Source organism: Sprattus sprattus (genome assembly GCF_963457725.1).
Source record: "Sprattus sprattus genome assembly, chromosome: 17".
Classification (NCBI taxonomy): Eukaryota; Metazoa; Chordata; class Actinopteri; order Clupeiformes; family Clupeidae; genus Sprattus; species Sprattus sprattus.
The window spans coordinates 12460770-12486429 of NC_137915.1; the positions used below are offsets into that span (position 1 = coordinate 12460770).

General features: G+C 44.4%; 2 protein-coding genes across 2 annotated transcripts in view; one reads left to right on the forward strand and one right to left on the reverse strand.

Moving 5' to 3' along the window:
* lancl2 (LanC lantibiotic synthetase component C-like 2 (bacterial)) overlaps window positions 1-2169 on the forward strand; it is a gene marked incomplete at its 5' end in the record, with an annotated part of 41774 nt that extends 39605 nt beyond the window's left edge. The window contains 2 exons of the mRNA XM_080855661.1: window positions 841-913; window positions 2048-2169. Of these exons, the coding sequence (XP_080711787.1) occupies window positions 841-913; window positions 2048-2124 (150 nt within the window). The 3' untranslated portion in view covers window positions 2125-2169. The remainder of the gene's footprint in view (window positions 1-840; window positions 914-2047) is intronic.
* A 6868-nt stretch (window positions 2170-9037) lies between these two features.
* The window catches only part of vopp1b (VOPP1 WW domain binding protein b), a gene marked incomplete at both ends in the record, with an annotated part of 37369 nt that continues 20746 nt past the window's right edge, over window positions 9038-25660 (reverse strand). Inside the window, 3 exons of the mRNA XM_080854854.1 lie at window positions 9038-9216; window positions 13688-13821; window positions 15384-15461. Of these exons, the coding sequence (XP_080710980.1) occupies window positions 9038-9216; window positions 13688-13821; window positions 15384-15461 (391 nt within the window). The remainder of the gene's footprint in view (window positions 9217-13687; window positions 13822-15383; window positions 15462-25660) is intronic.

A 25660-nucleotide genomic window follows, 5' to 3' on the forward strand; every position in this document is an offset into this window, starting at 1 on the left:
CCCCCTGTTCCAATGTTGACACACACACATCTCCTTTACAGCCTCTCAAATTAGTTCACTCATCTTCCCAATCGCCTGCAAATAATGCTTTTTTTAGTCTTCTGTTGTGCTGATGGCTGGCAAGCAACAACCTTAAAAGGTTTAGGTCACTTGTGGCACATATTATTCACTCATTTTAAGCCTTCAATCTAACTCAGGGTGAACAAAATGAGCCAGACGGATTAAAACCGAATTCACCTAAAATGTGTAAAGGAACACTCGTTTTTTTATTTTTAAAGAGGGGAGGGGAGGGGGGGGGGGGGGGGGGGGTGTACGTAGCTGGAGATTGAACGTCTGAAGGGGTACGTGGCTAAAAAGTTTGAGAACCACGGGTGTAAGTGCATCAGTGTTGGTGTAAGTGCACTGGTGTAAGTGCATCAATGTTGGTGTAAGTGCATCAGTGTTGGTGTAAGTGCACTGGTGTAAGTGCATCAATGTTGGTGTAAGTGCATCAGTGTTGGTGTAAGTGCACTGGTGTAAGTGCATCATTGTTGGTGTAAGTGCATCAGTGTTGGTGTAAGTGCACTGGTGTAAGTGCATCAATGTTGGTGTAAGTGCATCAGTGTTGGTGTAAGTGCACTGGTGTAAGTGCATCATTGTTGGTGTAAATGCACTGGTGTAAGTGCATCATTGTTGGTGTAAATGCACTGGTGTAAGTGCATCATTGTTGGTGTAAATGCACTGGTGTAAGTGCATCATTGTTGGTGTAAATGCACTGGTGTAATATAAAATTGATGTGAATTGGTGTAAATGAATGTCCATCAATCCCCTCGGGTCCCAACTCCTCTCCGTGTTTTGCAGTTTGCGGAGTGGTGCCTGGACTATGGGACGCACGGATGCCGTATCCCTGACCGGCCATACTCGCTGTTCGAAGGTAATTAGGCATCCAGACATCTGTTCGCTTCCTCCTCTGGCTGTGTCCTGTCCGGCTGATCAATGTAATAACCTCGCCGCAAACAAGCCCATCACTGTCTGGGAGCATAAACCATGCTGCTCGAAAAGGCCAATTACTCAGAGAGACGACATACGCATCTGCCCCCCTGTCCTGATATTGTCCTGGAAACAAAGCGATGGGCTCATTTTGATGGGTAAACACACACAGATATCAGTGATTCCTTTTTAAAATGTAGTCCGTGCAGAGTAAAGATCCCACTGTAAGCTGAGAAGGAGCCAGCTTCAGTGTTGAATCTGAAAAAAGACATGTTTATATTTCACTTAAATAGATTGTGCTTTTCTTGGATTAGGACAGGAGCAGACCACCATGATCCTGGCATAAAGATTGCCAAAAAAAATCCCATGTAGTTTGGGATGACACTAAGTTAATTAGCTTACATCTACTTGCAGAGGAGCTCAGAAAGAATCATTGCTCTTGCACCCAAGAAACCCTCATTTAATGGAGAGCTAGTTTCTCACCTGACAGTACAGGTGTCCACTGAGCATCTATCTCTCAGTTTTGCATTTGAATGAACATGAGCTTGAGCAGCCATCTGATCTCCATGTCATGCAGTACCGGCTTCGCCAGGAAGACAGCCAACACCATTTGGCATGGCCCGGGCTGCCGCACTCTGACAAACACACTCTCACACACACACACACACACACACACACACACACACACACACACACACTCTTCTGAAATCACTTAAACTTTACACATTTGGCATGACCCAGGCTGCCATACCTTGAAGTCGTTGTCACGACAATCATGTTAATATGCGTGGTGGGTGTGTTCCCTTCGGTTATGTCTGAGAGGCTCAGGTATGAAAGGTATACACTCACCCGTTCAAACTCTCTTCTTGCGAAACACCACTGATATTTTATATTTATAAGCCATGGAGTGAGAGGTTACCTGAGTCTACCGTGAGCTGAGACTTAAATGAGAATTTTGTTAACAAAGAGGCTGAAGCCAAGGCCTGTCGTAATATTCCTTTTCTTCTGTGGACTTTGATGTGTTGTGTTTTCTTCCCTAAGCTGTTTTGTTCTTGCGTTTGCTGTGTTTGTCTGGTAGGCATGGCAGGAGCCATCCACTTCCTCTCAGACATCACGAAGCCCGAGGCCTCCTGCTTCCCCGCATTTGAACTTTGACCCCAGAGCGGGCTTGTGTGTGGAGACCAGCACTGGAAGAAGGACTGACCTGGAGGGGTGGGTCTTAAGGGGGGGGGGGGTCTGTCTCATCAGGATAGCATGGTGCCTCAGGTTCTCAATCCGGGTTGGGGTTGGGTGGGGGGGTGCATCAGGGAGGGCTCGGGAATTTTGGAGGGGTCGAAGGCCTCCTTGTTGCTATTGGCAACAGACCAAGTGTCTTTTTGCAGGCACTGATGCAAAAAACGAGTCCCAAACCTTCAGCCTATAATGTCATATGCCTAAAAATGGCCACCTCCAGTTCTGTCTGTTGCTTGAAGTCTTTGCCCCCGAAGAAGTTAGCTATTTTTTTGTTAGTTTGTTTGTTTATGTGTTTGTTTGTTTGAAGGGTGAGTGGTGAATCGTCCTTTGTCACGTGAGACTGTTCTTTTTTTAAATAAGAATAAGACTTCTTCCTGTAATTTGCCTATGGATGATTTGTTTGGGTAATTGGGGAAAAGAGAGGTCCCATGGCTTCATTATGTATGAATCTCTGCGTCTGCATGCCTGTGCCCCAGTTGGGTAACTGTGCCTCTGTCCTAGTTTGTGTTTGTTCCTCGCTAACCATGTCTGTGTTCTTTGGTCGTCCCGCTCCTACCCCCCCTCCCCCAATCTCACTCCCGTTGCTGTTGTCGGCTGCATGGTACAGCAGTGCGTATCGCCGGAATGTTTTTTTTCCTGCACGGCTCAAACCAAACTAGCGGTGTCCATTTAACGGCGGTCTTGTAGCCCGAGCGGCTGATCGTGCTTTGTATGCTGTCTGTCTGTACTGTTGGTCAGTTCCGTCAGTGTGTTAGTATGTCGTGATCCAAGTCGGTGAAAGTAACTTTCATGACACGAGCACCGTTGGGGGAGAACTGAAAGAATGACCTTGTTTTTTTGTTTTTCCAGTAAGTATTGTATCCTCAGGCAAACAGTGTTACTTATGAATGTTGCAATAAACTGGGCTTCTTTCTTCTTGATTTGGTGTAAACGTTTTCTCTGCCTTTGATACGCTCTGTGTCTTAAACCATCTGTACAGCCGGCCATACTTCAGCCAGCCACACATGGCTGTCTAAAGATGTCAACAATTACATTTTGCAATATGTATATAACAGTGCTGGAGAGTATTCCAAAATACGAAGTTTAGTGACAAACCTGGGCAAGTTAAGTGGTGAACTTAATAGAAGAGCCCTGTATCTTTGTTTTTCCAAGAGAATATAACTGAAGGGCGTCTCTTCGATTAAGAGGTTTACCACTTACTCTGAGTTAACTTACCCATGTTCGCCACTAAACCACATATTTGGAACACCCACTGGTCTCTTTATTCTGAACATAGTGACAATAGTTTCCATGTTTTCAATACATTTTCCAAGGTTTACAATTTCTTTTTAGTTCTATTTTAAACTGAACTCTTTACCGTACGTCCTAAAAACAGTTACTGTAAAATGCAAAAACAAGGTCAGCAGTGGCACTTGTGAGTGAGTCTGGACTTGTGGACGGTCATTTTCCAGGAGTCTCCTGGTTTGTGGAGGGGCGTAAACCAGGACTTCATTTTGCTGCATCGTTAACCTCTCAGATCTGCTGTTGGGGTTTAATGAAGTGAGCCCTGTTGGCTCTTAATTCAGAAGCAGCCCAGAAAATAAGCCCAACTAAAGGCCATTTAAAAGCCACTGGGAATACTACACTGGGCCAAAACCAGACAGTCGTGAAGAATGTAATGTGCTTAGTTAAGAAAGCAGAGGAAGGGAAATGGTCACTGACAGGTTTGTGGACTGGGTCTGTTTAATAATCAAAGCCTGCAAGAATAAGTGTATATTATACATACTATATTATACATTTATAAGTAAATCTGTGTTAGTGTTTAGGCCATTCTGTGTTCAGGTATGTAAGATTCTTTTCTATATTTAGGCTACTACACGAAATTCTAAAAGGTGGTCTCGGTGGTTGTAGAATGGAGTCTCAATCAAGGAAGCTGAGATGGTTCGGATCAGAGCCAAAGATATTTATTGTAGCAGACAAGAAATATCACTTTCAGGGTTCTTTCAGGGCACACGCGGCCTGCGTGGATCCGTCCTGGAGAGGAGATGGTGTCGTCTCTCGTGATTCTTGCTCTGATCAACCCGAGTCTGGCTCACAGCCTAATTTAACCAGTATAATTACGTAAGCCAAATAGAATGTATAACATCTCTACCAAAGGATTACACACACACACATATGAACACGTAAACAGTACCCATGCCCTTGCCCTTGGGCCTGATAAACCGGGCGCCTCTGGGGAATGCTACATGGTACTTACACAGAGGGGCCTAGTCAGATACAGAGTGAAACTGTCTTCAACAGGTACCAGCTGCCTTTAGTATACGTTATGGTGACATGTTAACCTTACATGGATCTGGGCCTACCTGGTCCCTCAGGGAGCCTGACAGACATAGAGGCACCTACACTAGAGATTTGTACATGAGAAATACATCTAACAGGTAGTATGGGCATCAGAGTGTTGTTAGAGTGTTCAGTATATTGTCCATAAACAATAGATATGTAGAGTGCTTCCAGTAGTTGACAGCTGAGCTGGGGATGGGGGCTGCAAGGAAGAAAGGTTGGGAACCACTGATTTAGACCATGATCTAAGATACTCTCCCCTTGTGTGTTGTTTGACCAGTAATGTGAATAGTAAAAAAAAAATCTCTATTAACTGTATTAAAGTGTCTTCAGGATATGCAGTGACTCAATAGTAAACCAGTAATTAGTGAAGGAAAATGGCTGTCTGCTTTCACTCCGCATCAGATTTTTCAGCACAGAGATTAAATGCTGTCTTTTATCCTTGCCAGTCAACCATTGGAGAAGTCCAATACCTGTCGCGGTTTCTCCTAAAGAAGGGCCTTCCATTCGTTTGAGACAAAGCCCTCGAGGGGTCACACTCCAATTAAAGACGCTGCCTCCACCGCCCGCGTCTCCCACCAGCCCTTAGACCGCTTCTTTGAATATTTCCGTACAGAGTAATTGGACACCGGTGTGCAGTTGCAGCACCTTCCTTCAGTGATCAAGAGAGGACGTTTCTGCAACAGCAACCCATTACACCCACGCTTAACAGGCGCGTTAGATGTGTCACTATGTGCGAAGCGCGTTAGTGCTCGAGTAATGAGCAGATATATGTAGGCTGATCTCAAACCGTAAGTTGACGGAGGCTCTGCCATTAGGAAGGTGTGAATGGATCAGCGCTTTAGTGCCAGTGATTAGTTCTTATCTTATCGCCTCAACAGCAAATGAGACAAAATGTCTGTGCAATTTCAAGGATATGAAGAGTTATAACAATGTATTCTATAGGGAGAGTCAAGAAGCCTGTGCAATTGATAGGATCTCCTGAAATAGACAGGGTTGTGACTTGTGCCTTCGAGATCAATTCCTCCCCTTAGATTCCTCCGGTTGAGTGGTTCCTGCTACATCATTGACTGTTTGACATTTCTAATCTCTCCTGGTGTGATCTGCAAGACGCTCTTGAGTCATCAAGAGTCCAACCAGTGCCCTTCCAAATGGCGTTGATGGGTAGACTGAGCGACAGGGAATGAAAAGCCCTCACACGAGGGCAAAGACAGTCTGGGAATGCCATCTCATCTCCTGGCTCGTCCTTGAGCCACACAGTGACTCCTTCCATGGTCAGTTTCACCTTGACCAGGTGTTTCAGATCGATGCTCACACACTAAAAAGCAAATGAAGAGAGGAGAGGAGGAACACCAACCACTTGACAACACAGGCAGTAGATAAACCAGCAGACTTTACAGCTAGAGTGAGATGAATAGTGCTTTCACTTGTAGAGCCTGTCTTTAAGAAGTAATTCTTACAATGAAGCAAGGCTACTCATCTTAATTCAGCCTTTCAACATCTGTTAATGTGTGTAAAGAGACCCTTAATTAGTAAACACAGTGCCTTAATTTGCCTTGATTTATAGTTCTGTGGTTTTGCGCACCCTTTAATTATCCCTAAGCCCACACACCAAGCTAATTAACAGTCACCTACAGTTTAAGTTTTATGTATGATATAGAAAAATGGCAAAAACAACAAAAATCCAGGAATATCTTTCATTGTAAGGTAGGATGAGTTTCATTCCTTTAACCAGACTGTAGAAAAACAGGGTTGGGTTACTGAAATAGCAGGATAATAACCTACTGTTTTACTATATAAAAAATGTGGCCCCTCGTTGTTTTGAACTACCCCTTCCTCGTGCCGGGCCAGTACATCTGTGCTGTCAAGCATGTCTTACAGATCAACGTATGACCAACATGGTTTTTGATGGGAAATTTTTAACTCAAATTTCCCTATGGTAGCATATCCAGTTTGGGTGAACCAATTGGTCGACCACAGCAAAAGGCATCGTTTATGGAGAAAAGCTTTATTTATTTTTTTGTTACTTAGCCACTTTTTCCAACTTTCTTTATTGTAACAGTAGAAACAAATGATGGCCGGTAAACATATTAAGCAAACATGTAGCTATACAAATACATCTGGCACCTTCTTTCAGTTGCATAGATTAAAAAAAAAATCCAAAAAAGAGAAATATATTAGCAAAACACAAGCACAACAATATACAGCCTACAACATTTATTTCGTCGTTAATTTGATTCCTCAAATTGAACTCTGGCATTCATTGGGTGCAGTTGTGGAACTGCGGAAATAATACAAGCCTAAGTTGACATCCAGTCGTTTGCATTGCTGCATCACATTTGTTTGGCTGTTGTAGTTACCACGTTTGACCAGCAATAACCTCTTCGTAGCAGCTCAGCCGAAAAACAAGAATTCAACAAGACTCCTTAACCATCGCACATGTTTAAAAAAAATCAGACACCAACCATGAGCCAATGTCTGAAATGGACCCCGAGATGGGTGTTTCTTAATGCAGGTTTCAAAGTGCAGATCGTATCACTGGAACAGGCAAGGGAGAGAAACTCTCAGACAAAGAAGAAGATCAAAGACTATCAGTTTGCTGCATTACTTGACATGACATATCTCTAGTGTCAGCTAAATAAGATTATAATTTCCCAGATTGATGACGTCACCAGTCAATTAGTTACGTGGATAGTTCGGCTAGCATTTGTTGCACCTCCGACTTTTTGGGGGGAATCTCAGGGTTATTTCACCACATAGCTAAATGTTATGCCTATGCAGTCCAACAGCAATAGGCCACAATACATCGTCTCTGTAAAACCTCAATATCAAGAACCTACAAAACAGACATATCACGTTTGTTAGTTTTTTTTGTGTGTATCTGTGTTTCCCAATGGAGAATCAGCCTCACGGTCACCAAATAGGCTGTGATCCAAGAGACGTGATGTCAGCCTTTCACTCATGTACAAAGTATCAATGCTCCAATTCATCATAAGTCCTTAACATGGCTGGATTCATCAGATCTTAGTGCTGTTTTTATAAGGGAAAGAAGTCCGCCTTAGTGACCCACCCTGACTGGTGGGACAGAGGAACATAAAATCACTCCACTTGCAAGAGTCTTGGCCCCAGTGTCCAACTTTTTTGTCCACTTGGCAGCCATTCGGAGGTGGCATCACTGATCATCACAAACAGAGTCTCATTAATTCTCCCTTCCTCTCTTGCAAAGACGGCACAGGAACAAACAGGTGGTGGTACAGTGGTTAATGTTGCCGGGCAACCCGTAGCTGTCAACCTGGGCTTGTTTTCAAGCCACTGCCGGGTGTCTATCTGTTGATGGCTTAGATACATCTGGCCTACACTGAATCTTCCAGAGAGCTGCAATCAGCGGCTGGGGGGGGGGGGGGGGGGGGGCTGTGATTTGGTGCAAGCATCCTGTGCAACATGGCTCCTAATCTACTTAACATCTCTCTAATGTATCATCTAGCAGGGAACAGCAGCGGCAGATCATTTGTAAGAGGGAGGAAACAAACAGCAGGCCTCTGCCTGACAGGGTGTCTCTGAACCATTTAAGTCTTAACAGCTTTAGTGATGTTAAGATGTTAGTGCTGGGAGCCTCTGACTGCTGTTGTGTTTAGGGGAGGGTACTACAAGGTCCTGTGACTCATACGCTAAAGCAAGGTGCCACTAACACTAGCACAACGGCCTCAGTCCTCAGGGACTCCACACATACTGGTGTAAATGTGGATCTGCACAACACCGTTAGTCGCTTTGGGTGAAGGTAAAAGCTTGGGCCTCGGCGTACTGCTCTCAGACCTGGCTGCTACACATACCTCACAATGACTGTACTGAGGGACTGAGAAGCAAACTGATGCAGGATCATTGGCTTGCTTCGATGAACCAACTTGGGGCAAAATCCATTTCATAACAGAAGGGATAATAGGCTTATCTGTTTGCAAATGAAGGCATTGTTTTGTGAAAAGAACACGGCTTTAGAAGGCTCATGAAGCCAACTGGCTGGGCTCCCATGGCTCCCACTTGGTTACCGTGGAAACCCACTGTTCCCCATCTGCCTTCAGGAAGCCTGGAGTGTGGTGAATGATTCCTCAGCAGAACAATGCCTTTCTCACGCAGAGTTCAAAAAAGGAAGACAATAAAGACAAATAAATGAATGTCACTGTCAGCTGCTACAGAGTTCTTCAACAACTTGGAAAGTGTGTGTTCCGTGTTCCATGTCCCATGATCTGGTTCACCACTACAAGTCTAGAGGCGGCTTTGATGTGGACTCAGGAACATCAGTAGATGAGTAAGATCCTGAGGGCCGTGCACTGTACTCACACAAGTTCTGTTTCTGAGCATTTCACTGATGACACACACACACACACACACACACACACACAAACACACTTGACTTCTCTTCCTCTTGAGTGTGGATCTGTTCGAGCAGAGTTTCAGAGGGAGGGCGAAGCCTAGAGCGCCCCCTATATGTCGGGCGAGCAGCTGCAAGTGCGTGCCGGTCCTACTTCTTGTCCGTGTTGTTGACAACCTGGTCGTAGGAGGGGGGCGGGTGGTTGCAGTAGGACGGAGGGGGCGGGTATGAGCTCATGATGTGTGGGGGGGGCTGAGCTGAGTAGGCGGGGACAGGTGTGGAGGGTCCCCCAAGGTCGCCAAACATCATAGGACCTGGTTGCTGGGATACTGAGAGAAAGAGAGGGAGAGAGAGAGAGAGAAAGAGTTTAAAGAGTGAGTTAAAACCTTATTCGACCTGAAGTGATGTAAGAGAAGACAACCACAGTAAAGGTAAACGCTTGCTTCGCTTCGAGTGCTCGTGTGAAAATGGTGTACCAGACTGAACTAGCAAGCTAGTAAGCCTGCTAGGTAGATAGTAAGCTATCAGTCACTTGTCCAATATCAGAACTTTCATTCTGTTAAAGTAAGCCCAGGATTACATTTCTAACGAACCAGGAACAACAACAACTCCTTACAATCCTTACAAGGCCAATTATAGAAAGGAATAGAAAGTGAAAGCAGAGGAGATGTGAAGGTAAAGAATAAACAGTAAGAGATAAAGATGGTGAAGAATAAACATCACATGTTTGTAATGAAACAAACGGTGTGTGTGTGTGTGTGTGTGTGTGTGTGTGTGTGTGTGTGTGTGTGTGTCTTACACTTCTAACAAGGCTTCACACGCCATCAATTCCTCTTCAAAATGTTTCTAACCCGCACAGTTCCTATGTCGTCATGGAGACGATTGCTATAGTAATTTCACCCTATAGATGCTCAGGCGAGGAGCCCCTTTGCTTTCATGCCGAGTTATCTCTGAGGGGGCTGACATTTCAGAGAGAAATGGAGCCCGACTCGAGGAGGATATCATTTCAGCAGCACAATTTCTTTCCAGTTCGCTCACATTCCTCTGTGCTTTACCTCGTTTGTGACAGGCACACCGCAGAGATGGGGAACAAGGGCACAGGGAGAGATAAAAAAGACAGAGAGAGAGAGAGGGATAGAGAGAGACAGAGAATTGTGCTGTATTATGACACTGATGTTCTTCAGTCCTTATCAAGACTGAAATATGTTCTGTTCATTCATCTTGTTCTGCTGAAGTTTGCACCTTTCAACAAACTTAACACAATATTTAAGAAATGGCAATTACCGGAAAAGAAAATGTGACATTAAATCTCTTGAGAATGCAGAGAGATTTAATCAAGGATTCATTTCCAAACACTGGCTCTTTGCGTTTTCAGCAGAGCTTCATTGTGCATTCTTTCAGAAACTAATTTAAAGCCCATTTAGCCAAATAAAATGGAGAATTTCCTGTGTGATTAATGTGAGAGCCTGACAAGAACATAACCAGAAAAATACACTTCTGTTCGGTTCTGTTTAGTTCTCCAGTGTGCAATACTTTATATGCACCGAACTCAAAGAGCAAAATTAAACATCAACATATGCCTGGAATTCAATTTTCTGCGTGACTGAGTGAAAAAATGACTGATCTTTTTTTCTTTTTTCTCAGAAGTGATGCAGAACTTTGAAAAGCCAGAGAGAAGGTTTCATGGCCTACTTAGACAGCCTTCTGATTATAAGTCTGCACTTTGAAAGAGCAGCAGTGAGCAAGTTTTACAAATTGAGAGATCTGTTGGTAAATCTTATTTAATATGACTGAAAATGAGAGAATCCAATACAAATTTAAGACTGTTATTTAATACATTGAGACTTGCTTCTCTGAAAAGTCTGTTGAAATTGCAAATGCTGTAATAGTTCCATATTAGACCTCCAGTTCTGAGTAAGCCTTTAATCGAACAGGCTCTATTTTAACAGCCATGAAGAAGACTTCCAGCACAGCCATAAAAACATAAGCTTAGTTTGAAAACCATTGTGTGTGTGGTGTGTCATACCATTCTAGATAATGACTATGATTAATTGCTGTTTATTTGAACCGGATATCCTCATACAGTTCTGTTTAACTGGCCATGTATATTTAGTGCCTTAGGATCATGCTGTGATGAGGCATGATGAGAGAAGGGTACTGGCAAATGCACACACACACACACACACACACTCACACCCACACACACACACTCACACTCACACACACACACACACACTCACTCTCACACACACATACACATACACACACACTCACACACACACACACACACACACACACACTCACACCCACACACACACACACACACACACACTCACTCTCACACACACATACACATACACACACACTCACACACACACCAACACACTCACACACACACACACATACACACTCACACGCACACATACACACACACACAAACACACATAACACACACACACACACTCACACATACACACTCACACACACACACACACACACACACACACACACACACACACTCACACATACACACTCACACACACACACACACTAGCTCAGCTGATACTGTAGAGATAGGGAGAAGATCTAGTAGACCTGGGGTGTTTCCTAATGGCGCTCCACATCTGTAGAAGATCTAGTAGACCTGGGGTGTTTCCTAATGGCGCTCCACATAGAGGGAAGGTGTAGCGCTTTCATCTCCGCTATCTCAATCAGCTCCCTGTCGGACTGGGCTAAGCGAGAGAGGATGCTCCACTCCAATTTACGTTCCTTCTCTCTCCTCTCTTCTCCTCTCCACGCCACTCCCCGCCTCTCCTCTCCCCTCATCTCCTCTCCTCTGCTCTCCTTCCCTCTCCTCTCCTCTGCTCTTCTCTGCTGGAGATGTGGTCCTGGGTGGATGAAGTATTCAGTGCAACAGATGCACTTGTTCACGGCAGTGTACTCAGAGAGGACAGCTCTTTTATTTATCTCACTATAAATGTTTCATGTCCACATATCCCCTTCATTGTGATGGATGTACAAAACAAGCAAGGAAAGAAAAGAAAACTTAGAAAGAAAGAATTGCAATTGAATGATATTGCAAGATGTATGAGAGCACACAGACACACACACACACAGATCCAGCCACACACACACAGACACAAACACTCAGACACACACACACACAGACAAACACACACAGACATACACACACACACACACACACACACACAAACACAGACACACACACACACACACACACACACACACACACACAAAGAGCTAAAGGTAATATACAAAGTGTTTGTTTCACTATAAATGTTTGATGTAAAAACATTTCTTCATTGTGATTGATGGCCAGAAAAAAATGGAAGAAAAAAATGACAATCATTGTAAAATGTATGGGAACACAAACATAAAATAGTGTTTGTTCCATTATAAATGTTCTATGTCAACACACCTTCATTGTTATGGATGTAGAAAAAAGGAAGAAAAGAATAGAAAGAAAATTACAATATAAGCCCTATGAGAACACACCCACACACACACATACACACAGTTGGAGGCATTAAATGAAGAGCGTTTTGTGTGTGTTAAGTCAAATCCTCTCTGTCTTCTCCCTCTCCTCTGCAGTGTGGAAAGATCTCTCAGACCTGCATGTGCAGCGTCGTGTCCGTTTACAGTCAGGCCAACTTCATTCCAGCCTTTCCTGCTTACTCGGCATCCAGGCGACGTGCAGCCATCACCCGTGGCACTGCGCCAGCCTGCCCATGAATGCCTAATAATAGCAGGTTTCCATGCAGCTCCCTGGACTCCAATAGCATTGCTATGCGCTAGTGTACTCTCCTGCTCGCTGCATGGAGACTGAGTCAAAAGAACGGGACGCAAAGCCTGATGTGAAGCGCTGAAAGCAGGGGCACGATGGGTAAAGGTATTCTGTCTGAGCTAAGGCGCTAGTAGCAGTGAAGCTTTATATGATTCAGAGCTTGGTCAGCTGTCATGCTGGAAGAGTTTGTAGTCGTTGCCTGACAGAGATGGACGGTATCTCTCAAATCGAAACAGAGTAGGAGCTTGTTGAAATTGAGTTGATCTTGGATGCAGTGAGCAGCAGTAGATTACAGGCACATGCAGGGAGGGAGCTCAGGGTAAGATTCCCCCCCCCCAAAAAAAAACATCAGATCAAGCCCATGCACCTGATAGAGCCCTTGATAACCCCCACCCCCCCTCTGTGTCTCTCTATAGGAGAAACAGCAGACCTTAAAACGAGCACAAAGCTGCAAATGACATCGAAGTTCTGTTCTTTCCACATAATCACTGGTGAGGCTGGGGATGGCAATGGAAGAGAGGCTGTTGGTTGATGAGGGGGACTAAAACTAAGGGAGAGGAGCGCAGCACAGCACTTCATTTCTGGAGAGCCGCAGTGAGCAGCTCTCTACAGGAGATTCACTTAACCAGCCAATTACTCTCCAAGGAGGGCACCTGTGTACGCACTGACCCTGAAGAAATGTGGTTCATCAAACACACTAGGATAATATTCACTCTCATGGTGTCACTGTTCACAGCCGGAAGGGAAGCCTCTCATACTGATTACTTTTGACAGTTATTACAGGTATTACACACAGACGTACAGGTACACGACACAAGAAGTGGAACTCATTGCTTATAAGAAGCCTCTTTATCCTTTCTTACCCATGTGAATCTTAAACTGAATAACTGAAAACAACATGACAGGATGGATGACTTTGTGTGAAGGGGGAAAAACTCTTCACTTCTCTACAATTGACCACCAAACTGGCCAACCAGCCGACAGCTCCCACTCACCTGGAGAGCTGATTGGTTGCCTGGTGAATGACACATTGAAGGCGGGGTCATCACTCAGGGGGGAGGGGTACATGCGTCGGCGAATGAAGAAGCCAGCACCACAGCAGAACAGCACGCCCATCATCAGCATCAGCCTATCAGAGAGAGAGACAGAGTATGTGGGGTCATGTGAGTATGATGGAAGGTTTGTAATTGGAGATGAACATCGCCTTGAGATTCTAACATCATCAATTTTACAATTATTAGTTAGTAAATTATTTGTAATTAGTTTGATTACACTGAACTCATGCTAGTGGATTAGTCCAGCCTGGCCATTACCAGCCTGTGACTCCATTTCTTTCCGTCAGTCAGTCTGGCCAAACCCCATGCATTTTCGTTTCCGAGATGGGCGGGTGCTTAGCTTGAGGTTTAAAATCATTGGAGTTCCCTTAACCAATCAGCAACGTTTGGTAAGCATTCGGTCTCCCGTCTCTCCATTACTAACGGGGCCATCTGGTAGATTAAACTCTTCCCAAAGCCAGTTGGGAGAAGAGCTACGACGTCCTTTCCAATCATAAAACTTACAAGACAATCCTCTTGTTCTCCTTTTAATTTTCTGATGTTCTCGAGAGTTGAGACAATGCTGGTCAACTACAAACTCCGCTGTACTACATGCACCTCGGCAAGGCGAGTTTTGCGTCACAGCTCTGAACTGTTCGCTGATTGGTGCGGTTGTAGGTGAAGCCTGGAAACGATGTTAGGTGGGGTTGGGCCAGACTGAGTATGAGCTTGAAATCAATTCAGGCGGAAATACGTAGGCTGGTGTCACCAGGCTAGGATTAGTCCTGACTGTTGTTCTGGTCATGAAATGAGCGGGATGTGAACTATCGTCACTTCAAAAGTTTGACATTAGCTCAGCCCTGACAATTTAAACTTTTTAAACAATTTTAAATTATTTTATTTATTTATTTTATTTGACATTGTTTTCCAAAAGGTTGTTTAAGAAGGACAAACTGTACATTCTGCTGCTTGGTTCAGGACCTTCTCCAAACCTCCAAGCCAGGCGTGGTGGCTGGAGTCACAGTGACTCGCTCCAGCTCTGAAACCGTCTCCATAACGCAACACTAATGCTCACTCCACTTGTTCCACCCCCACTCCTCTCCATCCATTGCTTTGGTCTGAGCAGCACCCCCAAAAAAAAAACCTATGTGCCAACGCAGCACTTGGGAATAATCAGGGTGGGGATGGGAGTCTGCTCTTTGCCGGATGGGTAGCCTTAATGTGGGACATCGATTAGGGAGGGCACAGCATTGACCTCTGCACATTTACCTCTGCACAGGCTCTGCATGCTTGGAGCAGAGCCAGATCTCAGGTGAGAGGAAATGTCTAGAGTCGGCAGTGCAGGTTTCTTTTGGTGGCGTACTGTATACTGGGGCATTCTGTACATTATATTGTCAGGTTTTGTTTCATTGGCGGATGACAGCAGCTTGTCTGACATTGAGTTTTGTTTTCTGCTTTATGTTGTCACAGCACGACCTGTGAGTTACAGCCCTGACCAAGCTTTTGGAGTTTCAAGGTAAAAATAATCAACAAGCTCCAAACACCCTCGACCGCTTCAACTTGTCATTTGTGAGATTGGACATGCCATGTGTCTGCCTGGATCCTGACAGAGGTTTTGAAGTGTGGTAAAAACTAACACCTGACAGCAGTCTCTTACCAGAAGTACCACAGCCTCTGGAGAGACAAGGCTCGGATGCAGCATCGCGTCCCACAGCAGTCTTCATAGGAGCGACATCTGAAACATATGCACCATTACAATACATTCATATTATATTACTACTCATACATAGCATTTCAGAGCTGTCCTCATAGATCTGCTGACAACATCTGGAACATAACAAAACAAATACAGAACGCGACACAGAACATTACAGTGAACTGACATTACACTACAGAAAAAAAATAATAATAATGAATAATAATAACAGCAATAATAAAGGCATAAATATCAAAATAAATGTAAAGAAATCAAATCATCTTTTTATTGACCCACATTGGATTCATGAGAATACAAACACCCGAAATCACACCTAATCCCAGACACAAGATCTAGTAGCCAGACTGTCACTCCTTCATTAAAACCCACTTATGCTGCGTTATGTTCATGTCTGATCGGAGCCATACAGAATCAGCATTGGCGTTGCGCTGTTAGGCACGTGGACACATGTCCGTGCCGCTGCTCAGAAAAGCGGCCTTAAGAGCAACAACGTTCAGGGGCCAAATATATCCATGGCGACGGACCCATATCCAGATGACTAAGAGGGAGAGTGTGAAGAGGGGGAGGTGCTTGTTCAAGAGGAGGCTCAGGAGAGACCTATGTTCTCCGCTGAATGGAGAGGATTAGTGCTGGCAGAAGTAGGCTCAGCACCTGTTTTCTAACTCTGTCGATAAGGGCAGTGCAATCAATAAGAGTCTCACCTTTTAGTCTGAAGGAATCATTCAATGCTTGAGTACAAGCATTTAATTGATCGCAACAGGCAAAGATTTGCTAAGAAGCTGAGGTTTTAACATCAGTTGGTGTTTCACGAAGGTGGACTGTTTGCAGAGACAACGCTTTGACGCTCGGGTTGTGATGTAACATCTTAGCCTGGCCCCAGAGTCTTAATTATGGATGCAGAAATACTCCTCCTGAGACTCTACCTGATTTGGAGAAGGTGATGAAAGATGCTGTTGAAACTGAATCATTTGGTGTTTCAAAATAATGTTTCCCTCCCCAAATCAAGACAGAAATGTTTTGTTATGTTATACATTGGAAAGCTAAATTTTTGTTATACAGAGTGGCCCATTTCCGACTAATCTAAGACTTCATCTTATTACTACTATTAGTAACTTACTACTAATAATAATTACCATAATAATACTATTTAATTTTCATTAACATCAAAGTGTACTACTACTCCACTCCACCAGGGGGCTATAGTTTAAAGTTAGTGTAGAAGGTAGCAAGTTGCAGAGGACTATTTATACACAGGACATTTTATTTGATAATCTGACATGTATATTCCTAAAACACATGAATATCTGCTGTTGCATATTACTTGCACCTTTACCTATACAAACTATTTTTTCAAAATGCGCATGATGACAATGATTCCTATGATGATGATGATGATAATGATGATGATAATGTGGTGGTGGTGATTAGGGCCAGAGATGTGATTATGTTAAGCATGGGGATGAGGATGCTGGTGAGGTGATTAGTATTACTGGACCATCTTTAGCGGTTCAGCAGAAGTGCGGGTCAGTGGTTTACACAACTTTTTACTATTTTTTTCTGCATTTTATTAGGGACAAATACAAAAAATGTGGTTTGCATTTGTGTGCCACAGAGCTACATGTTTCTGTGAACTTTCCTGGAAATGAGATCATGTGGTGATGGTGGTGACAAAAGATGTCACAACTTGAAATAAATGCTTAATATTATACAGAAGAAGAAGAAAAAGCAAAAGAGCTTAACACTATAGAGCATAAATATAACAATGATCTAACTTCAACACAGCAAACAGAACTCCTTACTTAGGTTACTCATACTGGGGACCTAGACGGCTGCAGTTGGTGGACTAATCAGTCTTCTCAAGGGGAATACGCTCCCCTGAGCAACAGGTAACAATGGCTGCCATACTCTTTTGGAAGACATTTCAATCTGTGATACTGTCATTATTAAAGTATTATTTCATTTCATTATAAGGCTCTTCCCTCCCCCCAGCCAAAGCCTTTAGGACCCTGAGGCTGGTCCCGATAGGCCACTGCAGGTAGGCCTATCTCTCCAGGGTGGACACAGAGGTCTACAGTTCCTCTTCAGAGAGCTGTGCTACCTCTGCCTCTGGGCTAAAACCCATGTATTGAGACTGTCACTAGCATGACTAGCACTAGCACGTCTCTTTGGGCATTAGGGCTGAGAGGTTTAGTCACTGCCCTGCTCTTCCCACTGGCTAGTGACTCCAATGGAGCCGTTTTCTACTCATAGAGCACTCAAAGCACTTAACAGATGAATGCCTCAGACATCTGCACCGTTGGCAGAGGCTACTATCTAAGGTGCCAACCTGCACATCAGGGTCAGTTGGGGGTTCAGTGTCTTGATCAACGACACTTCGACACTTGGTGAGGAGGAGTCGGGATCGAACTAGCAACCTTTCGATTGCTGAACATCTCCTCTACCTCCTGAACCTTTATCACCCCGATTATGTCAGCGGGTCATATTAATCATTTTGTTAGTGATGCATGAAGATCCATCTACAGACACAGACTCCCATCTCCATTCAAGGCTTATGGCAGGGGAAAAAACAGATTAATCTATCCATTCACACGCACACAGGCTACTATCTAGGGTGCCAACCTGCACATCGGGAGTGGTTGGGGGTTCAATGTCACTGGTTCATAGTAATATTTTTCTTAGTGATGCATGAAGTTCCATCTCCAGACACAGTAGGGACTCCCATCTCCATTTAAGGCGTATGGCAGGTTTCATTATGTAAAGCAATCAGTCTGGCCCAATACATTTATGCATTCAAATTCTGAAATTACTTCTACTAAGCACTTGTCAGTTCATTTCCTCACAGTCTGCCCAAGGTGACTTCTTTCCTGGCATTAATCTGGCTCTATTTCTGTAAAAATATTTGTGACTTTGACCAAAATGGTCCAAACTAATAAGAATGATTTCCAATATGAATGATTGATTCACAGTACCGTTAACCTGACTGAGAATTGGAAGCAACACTGAAATCAGTGATTTTCAAGGCTTTCATCTGCTAAAAACTCCATTTATGCATTTGCTGTACTTGTTTTCACTTAACCTTTAACCATCCCAAATGCACTGCTGAATCTTCTAACAGTCGTCGATCATGAGCTACAACATTTCCATGCCAAACGTATTCATCAAGACAAAACAACTCATCACAAAACGCCAGACACTTGAGTCTGATTATTTATTTCTGCACGCTGCAGACATTTTGCATTTAGATGAGAGGAGACGGAAATGTCAAAATTAGCCCTTATTCAGTACGGGATGAGCAATGATAAAAACTCGATTAGCAGCAGAAGCAGCAGCAGCTCGCTGCCTCGCTCTCCTCCCCAGCGTCCGCTTAAACTTGACAAAATGTTGCGAAAGCCGCATCAAAGGCTGTTTTGCTCTGGAGTTTTACTGCCACAGTGTCTCTGTAAAGAAGAGCAGGCACTGATCAAAGCGCGACATGAAAGACAGCCCGACAAGGACTAACGCACGGTTGCTAGGGGGAACGGCACAAAGCGACACCTCACTGTTCGTAGGGTATTGACAAGTGGAATAATGATGAAAGCACAGGAAGGGTAGCCTGACGATGTCATACTCATGATTCTAGTCAGAATATGAGTCTGATACCGGACCTTTGGGCTGTGATTATGGGGCGTGTTTCAACGAACTAGGAAAGAAAATGCCTATTCGCTGAATTGGATACCTAGAACCAATCAGAGCAACGTAGTAGCCTATTAACATCTGATAGATTAAACTTTTACCTGATCCCTAGGAAGGACGGCAAAAACATATTTTCAATGACAAATGCCTTAATCGCGTTTCTCTGTTGAAAATGAATGCGCTGTCAATGTCTGTTGAGATATGCCTGCTCACGTTAATTAATTAGCATTAAGGCTACAAGCTACAGTTTATTTCGATGGGTTTTTTGTGTACACGTTAGCAATGATATAACAATAATGGTCTAGAGAACTTTAGTTAAGACAAATAATACTCTGTAACATTCGTGTTGCACATGCACAACTAACCGAGTCAATGTAGACATTAAAAAGTCGTGTAGATAGCTTAATTCACATAAAATATTCCCCACTAAGCACCCGAGACGCGGCCATCTTGGTCGGAGTTCGAATCTACCGGTTAATTCAACTCAAGCGTTGGTATCTGTCCATCAACGTATAAAGCCCGCCCTGCCAATTTGATTGGTCCGGTTTGATCCTACCGATGAAACTCTCTCCCAATTAACCCAGAGCCAGACCAAATCTCCCTGACAAAAATGTTTGTGGGCGGGGTTTGGGCTGGTATCCAGGCTACAGGAAGGGCATAATAATTTTTCAATTTTTCACAAACAAGAGTGGTGTGGTATTAAAAGTCTCAGCTTAGTGCAGCCAAGGACACCCCTCTGTGAGATCTATGGACCAGTGCGACACCGTCAGGAGAAAAACTCTTAGATTAATTTAATTCCGTGTTTCCAGATTGGCTGGGATACTGACAGCCCCGGCCGCCCTAATGAATGAGCCCACTAGGATTGCTGGAGGCGAACATTAGCATACTTAATGGGGTGTGTAAGAGGAAATCGGAAGGTGACATTAGCAGTGGCGTAATGGGGGTCTGATAGCAGGATGCGTTAGCAGCCGAGCGCTAAACGGCTCTGGTGAAGGGCCATCACAACAGCATCGCTCCCTACATGCACCCTGGCTGTTTGATTACGTATAGAGATGTGTTTTTACACCAGAGCGGCAGCCATGTTCTGCCTTCTGTGCCTTGCATCCCTGCAATAACATGTACTGTATGTCATGCATGAAAGGGTAGTATAGACCTGAACAGTTTTCACAACACAAACCAAAACCCCATCCCAACAGACAGAGATAATGAGCCACTGCCTCAATTTATCCCCCAAAAATGTAGCTTCCTCTCTGACACTGGGTGTGAATTTTAGTTTTTCTGACTGCCGACCAAACGCCATTTTCTGAAGCAAACGCGTTTGGTCGAGAGGGAGTCCACCCAGGCCCGGGAGCTGGACCCAGATCTGTGCTGACGTGGGCTGATTGACCAAAGCAGAAATGAGTGTGGACGCCTGGGCTAGTTTCACACTCCATTACGCACAGGGTAAGATAACACGAATTACATCTCCCAAGCGCCAGACCTAAGTCATTTTAAAGTACAGTCAAAGGACGGCGTACTCTCAAGAAAACGGTCAAGATTTGCATTAGTCTATGCTGCCCTTAGGCCCGTCTGTCTATGAAGTTAACTCGGAGGAAATTGTCGCAACTCCTCTGACGTGATTATGTTCTTATTTGAAAAGGTCTGGATTTATCAGACAGTGCCAAAGATGGACCCTTACACGGAGAACAGAGGATACTTTCTGTGCTTGAGCATCAGGGTTCCCTGCATGTAGAAAAAAAGGTTAAATGCATTTAAACTGCTTGTGACTCCCCTGGTAATTAGACGGCTGATCTGGGTAACTTAATTTCACATCCCGTCAAACTGACCTTCAGAGCTCACATCCTAATGAGGCTGACAGGCAGAACAAGGGCCTCCGCTGCTCAAACTCCACAGACCGAGAGAGAGAGAGAGGGGAAATAAACAAGAGAATGAGAGACCAAGAGAGAGAGAATGAGATATAGAGAGTAAGGGGAAAGAGGACATAGAGAAAGAATGAGATAGAGAGAAAGAGGAAAGAGAGAGAGTGAATTATAGAGGGAGAAAAAGAAGACAAAGGGAGCGAGAATGAGAGATAGCAAGGGAGAGAAAGAGGAGAGAGAGTGAATGAGAGACAGCGAAGGAGAGAAAGAGGAGAGAGAGTGAATGAGAGACAGCGAAGGAGAGAAAGAGGACAGAGAGAGAGAATGAGAGATAGCGAAGGAGAGAAATAGGACAGAGAGAGAAAGAATGAGCGACAGTGAAGGAGAGAAAGAGGACAGAGAGAGAGAGAATGAGAGATAGCGAAGAAGAGAAAGAGGACAGAGAATGAGAGAGCTCTGACCTGTGCTGCTTCTTAAGACTGAGGGGGAGACACACAGACACAGACTGGTTGGTAATAACCTCTATGGCCGCCTCGCGGGCCTGTGTCAGCCTGTCAAGACTTCTGAGTGCCACTGAAAGGCAAAGCAGCGGGGGGACCAGTCTTCACAGGCTTCCCTCCGCCCTCACAGGCATCTCAGAAAGCCACAGCTCAGAGTGTTGCACATGGAATGGAAGGCAGATAGATTACTTTTTCCTTTCCTCTTCTCTTCTATTTGTAGACGGGTAAGTTATGAACCAGACGCCTCATCAAGTGGTATCGGCAAACTCAAGCCGACTGTTAATGTACTCCAAGCAGAGACATTTTAATGCCACTGAACAAGCCTCCAGAGGGTTAGCTATGTTCTGCTACACTTTTATTCGTTTTACTTTGTGAAATGTTCATAATAATCCTGCCGCTAAACTACGTCTCAGTCCAGACATTATGAAATATGTGTAAAGTCAAACTCAATGCAGCACATTGCCAATTCCCATAAAGGTTGCTGAGACATATTTCTAATGCATGAAGTAAAGATCAATATTCCCCTGTAGATTTTATATGTGGGCTCTAACTATTCAAATGAATCCAGCCATAGTCTAGAATAGAGCACGACCAGAGCAGCAATTATCTCTCTCTCTCATTCACTCTTCTTCTCTGTCTTTCTCTCGCTCTCTCTCCCAATTTTACTCTCCCTTCCCCCTCCCCTCGCTTTCTCTCCCAATCGCTCTCTCTCTCTCTGGCTCTCCATCCCTCTTGCTTTCTCTCTCTCTCCTCTCTTTATCTTGCTCTCTCTCCCACTTTCACTCTCTCCCAACCTCTCTCTCCATCTATCCACCCCCCTCTCTTCTTCTCTGTCTTTGTGTCACCCTTTCTCTCTTTACCCCCATACCACCACTCAGAGATGGCCTTTCCCGCGGAGAGGAAGGAAGGGAGGAAGTAGGCGTGAGGTAATTCCTCTAAATTATGCCCTGAGTAGCTCGCTCTTGCACTGAGATGTTGAGAGCAGTGGACATCTCCGATAAAAGGACACGGCAGCCTGCCCAAGCATCCCTGACCGACGAGCAACAAATCTTACACAGTCACACAGTCACACACACACACACACACACACACACACTCACACACACACAGTCACACACACACTCACACACACACAGTCACACACACACACACACACACACACACACAGTCACACTCACACACACACACTGTCACACAGTCACACACACTCACACACACACAAAATGCCTGGCTCTTAGGCTGAGCGGAGCTGCCCCGGTGAGACACCTCCTGACAACTTGTTCATTTGTTGCGATGTTGTCCCTGTTTCCACCCCCCCACCCCCGCCCCCCTTTCCCCGACTGCCACTTAAAATACCCCCCGCGTACCTGCAGTGGAGCTCTCCTGTGCTATCAGTCTCTTAGGAAAGCACAGACCTGCCCACTCAAAGTGTCAATCCCCAGCCAATGGCACAGAAAGCCATCAGCAGCTGTTTCTCTTTGTCTATTTCTTTCGCTCTCTGTCACCCTCTTCCCTCTCTCTCTCTCTCCCTCTTTATATCTATAAACCAAGATCAAATAATAAATGAGATTGGCCTTGTCTTACTCTTCAAACAACAGCACACTCATTTGCACCTCAGTGAACAGAGACCTCGCAAACGGGTTCACATCACAACACAACCGTTTCTGATCCTCTAGGTCCTCCAGCTCCAGTGCACCTCCCTGTTCGGTCTGTTGGCTGTTTCTCAATTCACTGGTCAAATACGGGCTACACCCTGCATGTAACGGAGACAATAAATCATACCCCTGAGCAGCAAGTTGAGGTCATTGTTATCTAATAATTGCTGCTGGAGACTGACATATCTTTAATATACTGTTTCTTTGTCTGAGAGGCCAAATCCCTGGCATCACTTCCCTAGCAACAGTCTCCAAGTCTCAACAGCGTATTGTATAGGGCTTAAAAAAAAAAAAAAAAAAAAAAGATTGGCAGCCATCAGTAGAAACTGTCATCTGTGGACGTGGAGATAAAAATAAAACAAGTGTTTTAAAATGGTGGTAATGTGACAGCAAATGTTACCACAAAGGACAGTGAAGTGTGTAATTACCTATTGCTGGTGACCTTTCAGCAGAAGACATGCAATTAAGGCGTTTTCATTTTTTGCTATGCTTTCGAAACAATGGCAGACATTTAGTTTGAAAGGTGCCATTTATCTCTTGGCAATTCACTTTCTCACGCCTCTGCTTTTCTGTTGTCAGGGTCAAACTAACCGGACCCCAACAGGATTAATTCAGAGCATCCACTACAAATAGATTAAAAGGTGCTTTTCAAACAGTTACATCAGGATGTAATAACCTGGAATTGAGTATTTTTTTCTGATGCTCTGATGCTGTGCTGCAGGCCCAAGGTTTTAACAGCTAAAAATACTTGTTACGACAGCAATTCGCTGTTTAATTAGCCTACAAGAATAAAACACCACTGAGCAGCTGACTGACTCAAAGAGAAGGGGATGATTAGGTATTTACAATCACAGAATTAATCTAGTCAGTCATTCATTTATCTGCCAGATAGCTAAACAGTCCATCAGAATTAAGTAGGATTATTTGCAAAAACTGATGCAATTAGCTCAAATCAGATATTTTACAATCAGGAGGTTTAACAGGATTATGTGCATTTAGACAATTGAACACTGCAAAGAAAAAATACCTCTTTAATGAGAGGCTTTATAAAACCAATATACTGATGCTGTAAACATCAATAATTTTCTAAGCATATTTTGGCTTTATTGTCAACAACACATCAAGTGTATTCCTTCAATGGTATTTGACACGAATACTTCATTCTTAATGAAATAACCCCTGTGTTGGTCTGAAGCCCAGAGAGAGTCTACATGGTTTTATTGGTCTGATTTTCCTTTAATTCGTGGCAGAGGCTTGTATTTTGCTCCAAAGAAATTGCAGCAGATGCCATAATATCCTGGCAGGCAATTGTCGACCAGGCTGTGTTTCAGATAACAGAGAGACAGAGACACACACACACACACACACACACACACACACACACATACACACACACACACATTTTCAACACAACCACAAACACACACTCCCACACAAACAAATAATATTACACACACACTCATACCTCCCTTGGCTCTTTCCTCCCAGAATAGCTCAGTGTGTGTGCAGCGTGGTGCTCCATCATGGGTGAAACCAGTGGAAAAAGACAGACTGGTTGATGAACCAAGACAGGCCACACCTCAACCCCTGCAGTCCCCCTCCAGCCCCTCACTCCCCCAGGGCCTATGAGGGTGTAGTAGGGTGGCTGGCAGTCACCGGGACGGAACTGGTAGTCCTCCATCTACTGATTCCCACCGCTGTGAGGAGTGCACGGCCTAGGCTAATATGGCTGCCAGGACTGGCTGCTTAGCCAAGGCTATTAAGATAAGCTTAAAGGTCAATTGTTTCCGCAGTGAGGAAAGCCGAGCACAAAGGAACATTAGAGAGGAGAGCAATTAACACGGGGACCGGTGGGGAGGGGAGGGGTGGGGATGGGGCAGCGGTGAGAATAGCGAGGGTTTCTCAATGGTGTGTGAATCCGCTTCAGAGGTTAAGGCTAATCTTCCTGCAGCTGCTCCAGCTTGGATGAGAGGCTGTGACAGATGTCTGTAGAGACTTGTCGTCGACCCTGCTGTAAAATCCACTGCCCAAGTACCAGCAACCTGTAGGACTTCTTTCCGCCATTCTCATGGGGCGAGATGATTACCTACTTCGGGGTAGGCACGTCTGTGCAGGCTTGACACTGAGTGGTGCCTGTAGTGATGGTTGTAGCTTAATGGTTAAACGCATCATGACTGAATACAATGAATATGAATACAAGCAAAACGTCAGCTGCAATATAGGCATTAATTAATCGTAGAGGTGCTGGTTTATTCATTAATCAGCTGAATAAACAGCTGTCATGTAGCCATTTAGCCTAATCCTAAACCTCGAGGTAGCCTAATCCTAACGTTATCTAGTAAATATCTGGTTTAACGGTCTAACGTTGGTGCTGCCTCAGGAGAAATAAATGATCATTTCATCGTGCTCGGAATTGTCGTCACTATCGAAGATCAAAATATTAGACTGCTTCACTTGTACGTACGTCCACAGTTCCTGTACCACAATTGAAACAGAAAGGTTGAAAGGCCCAATTAGGGGGCCGTGTCTTT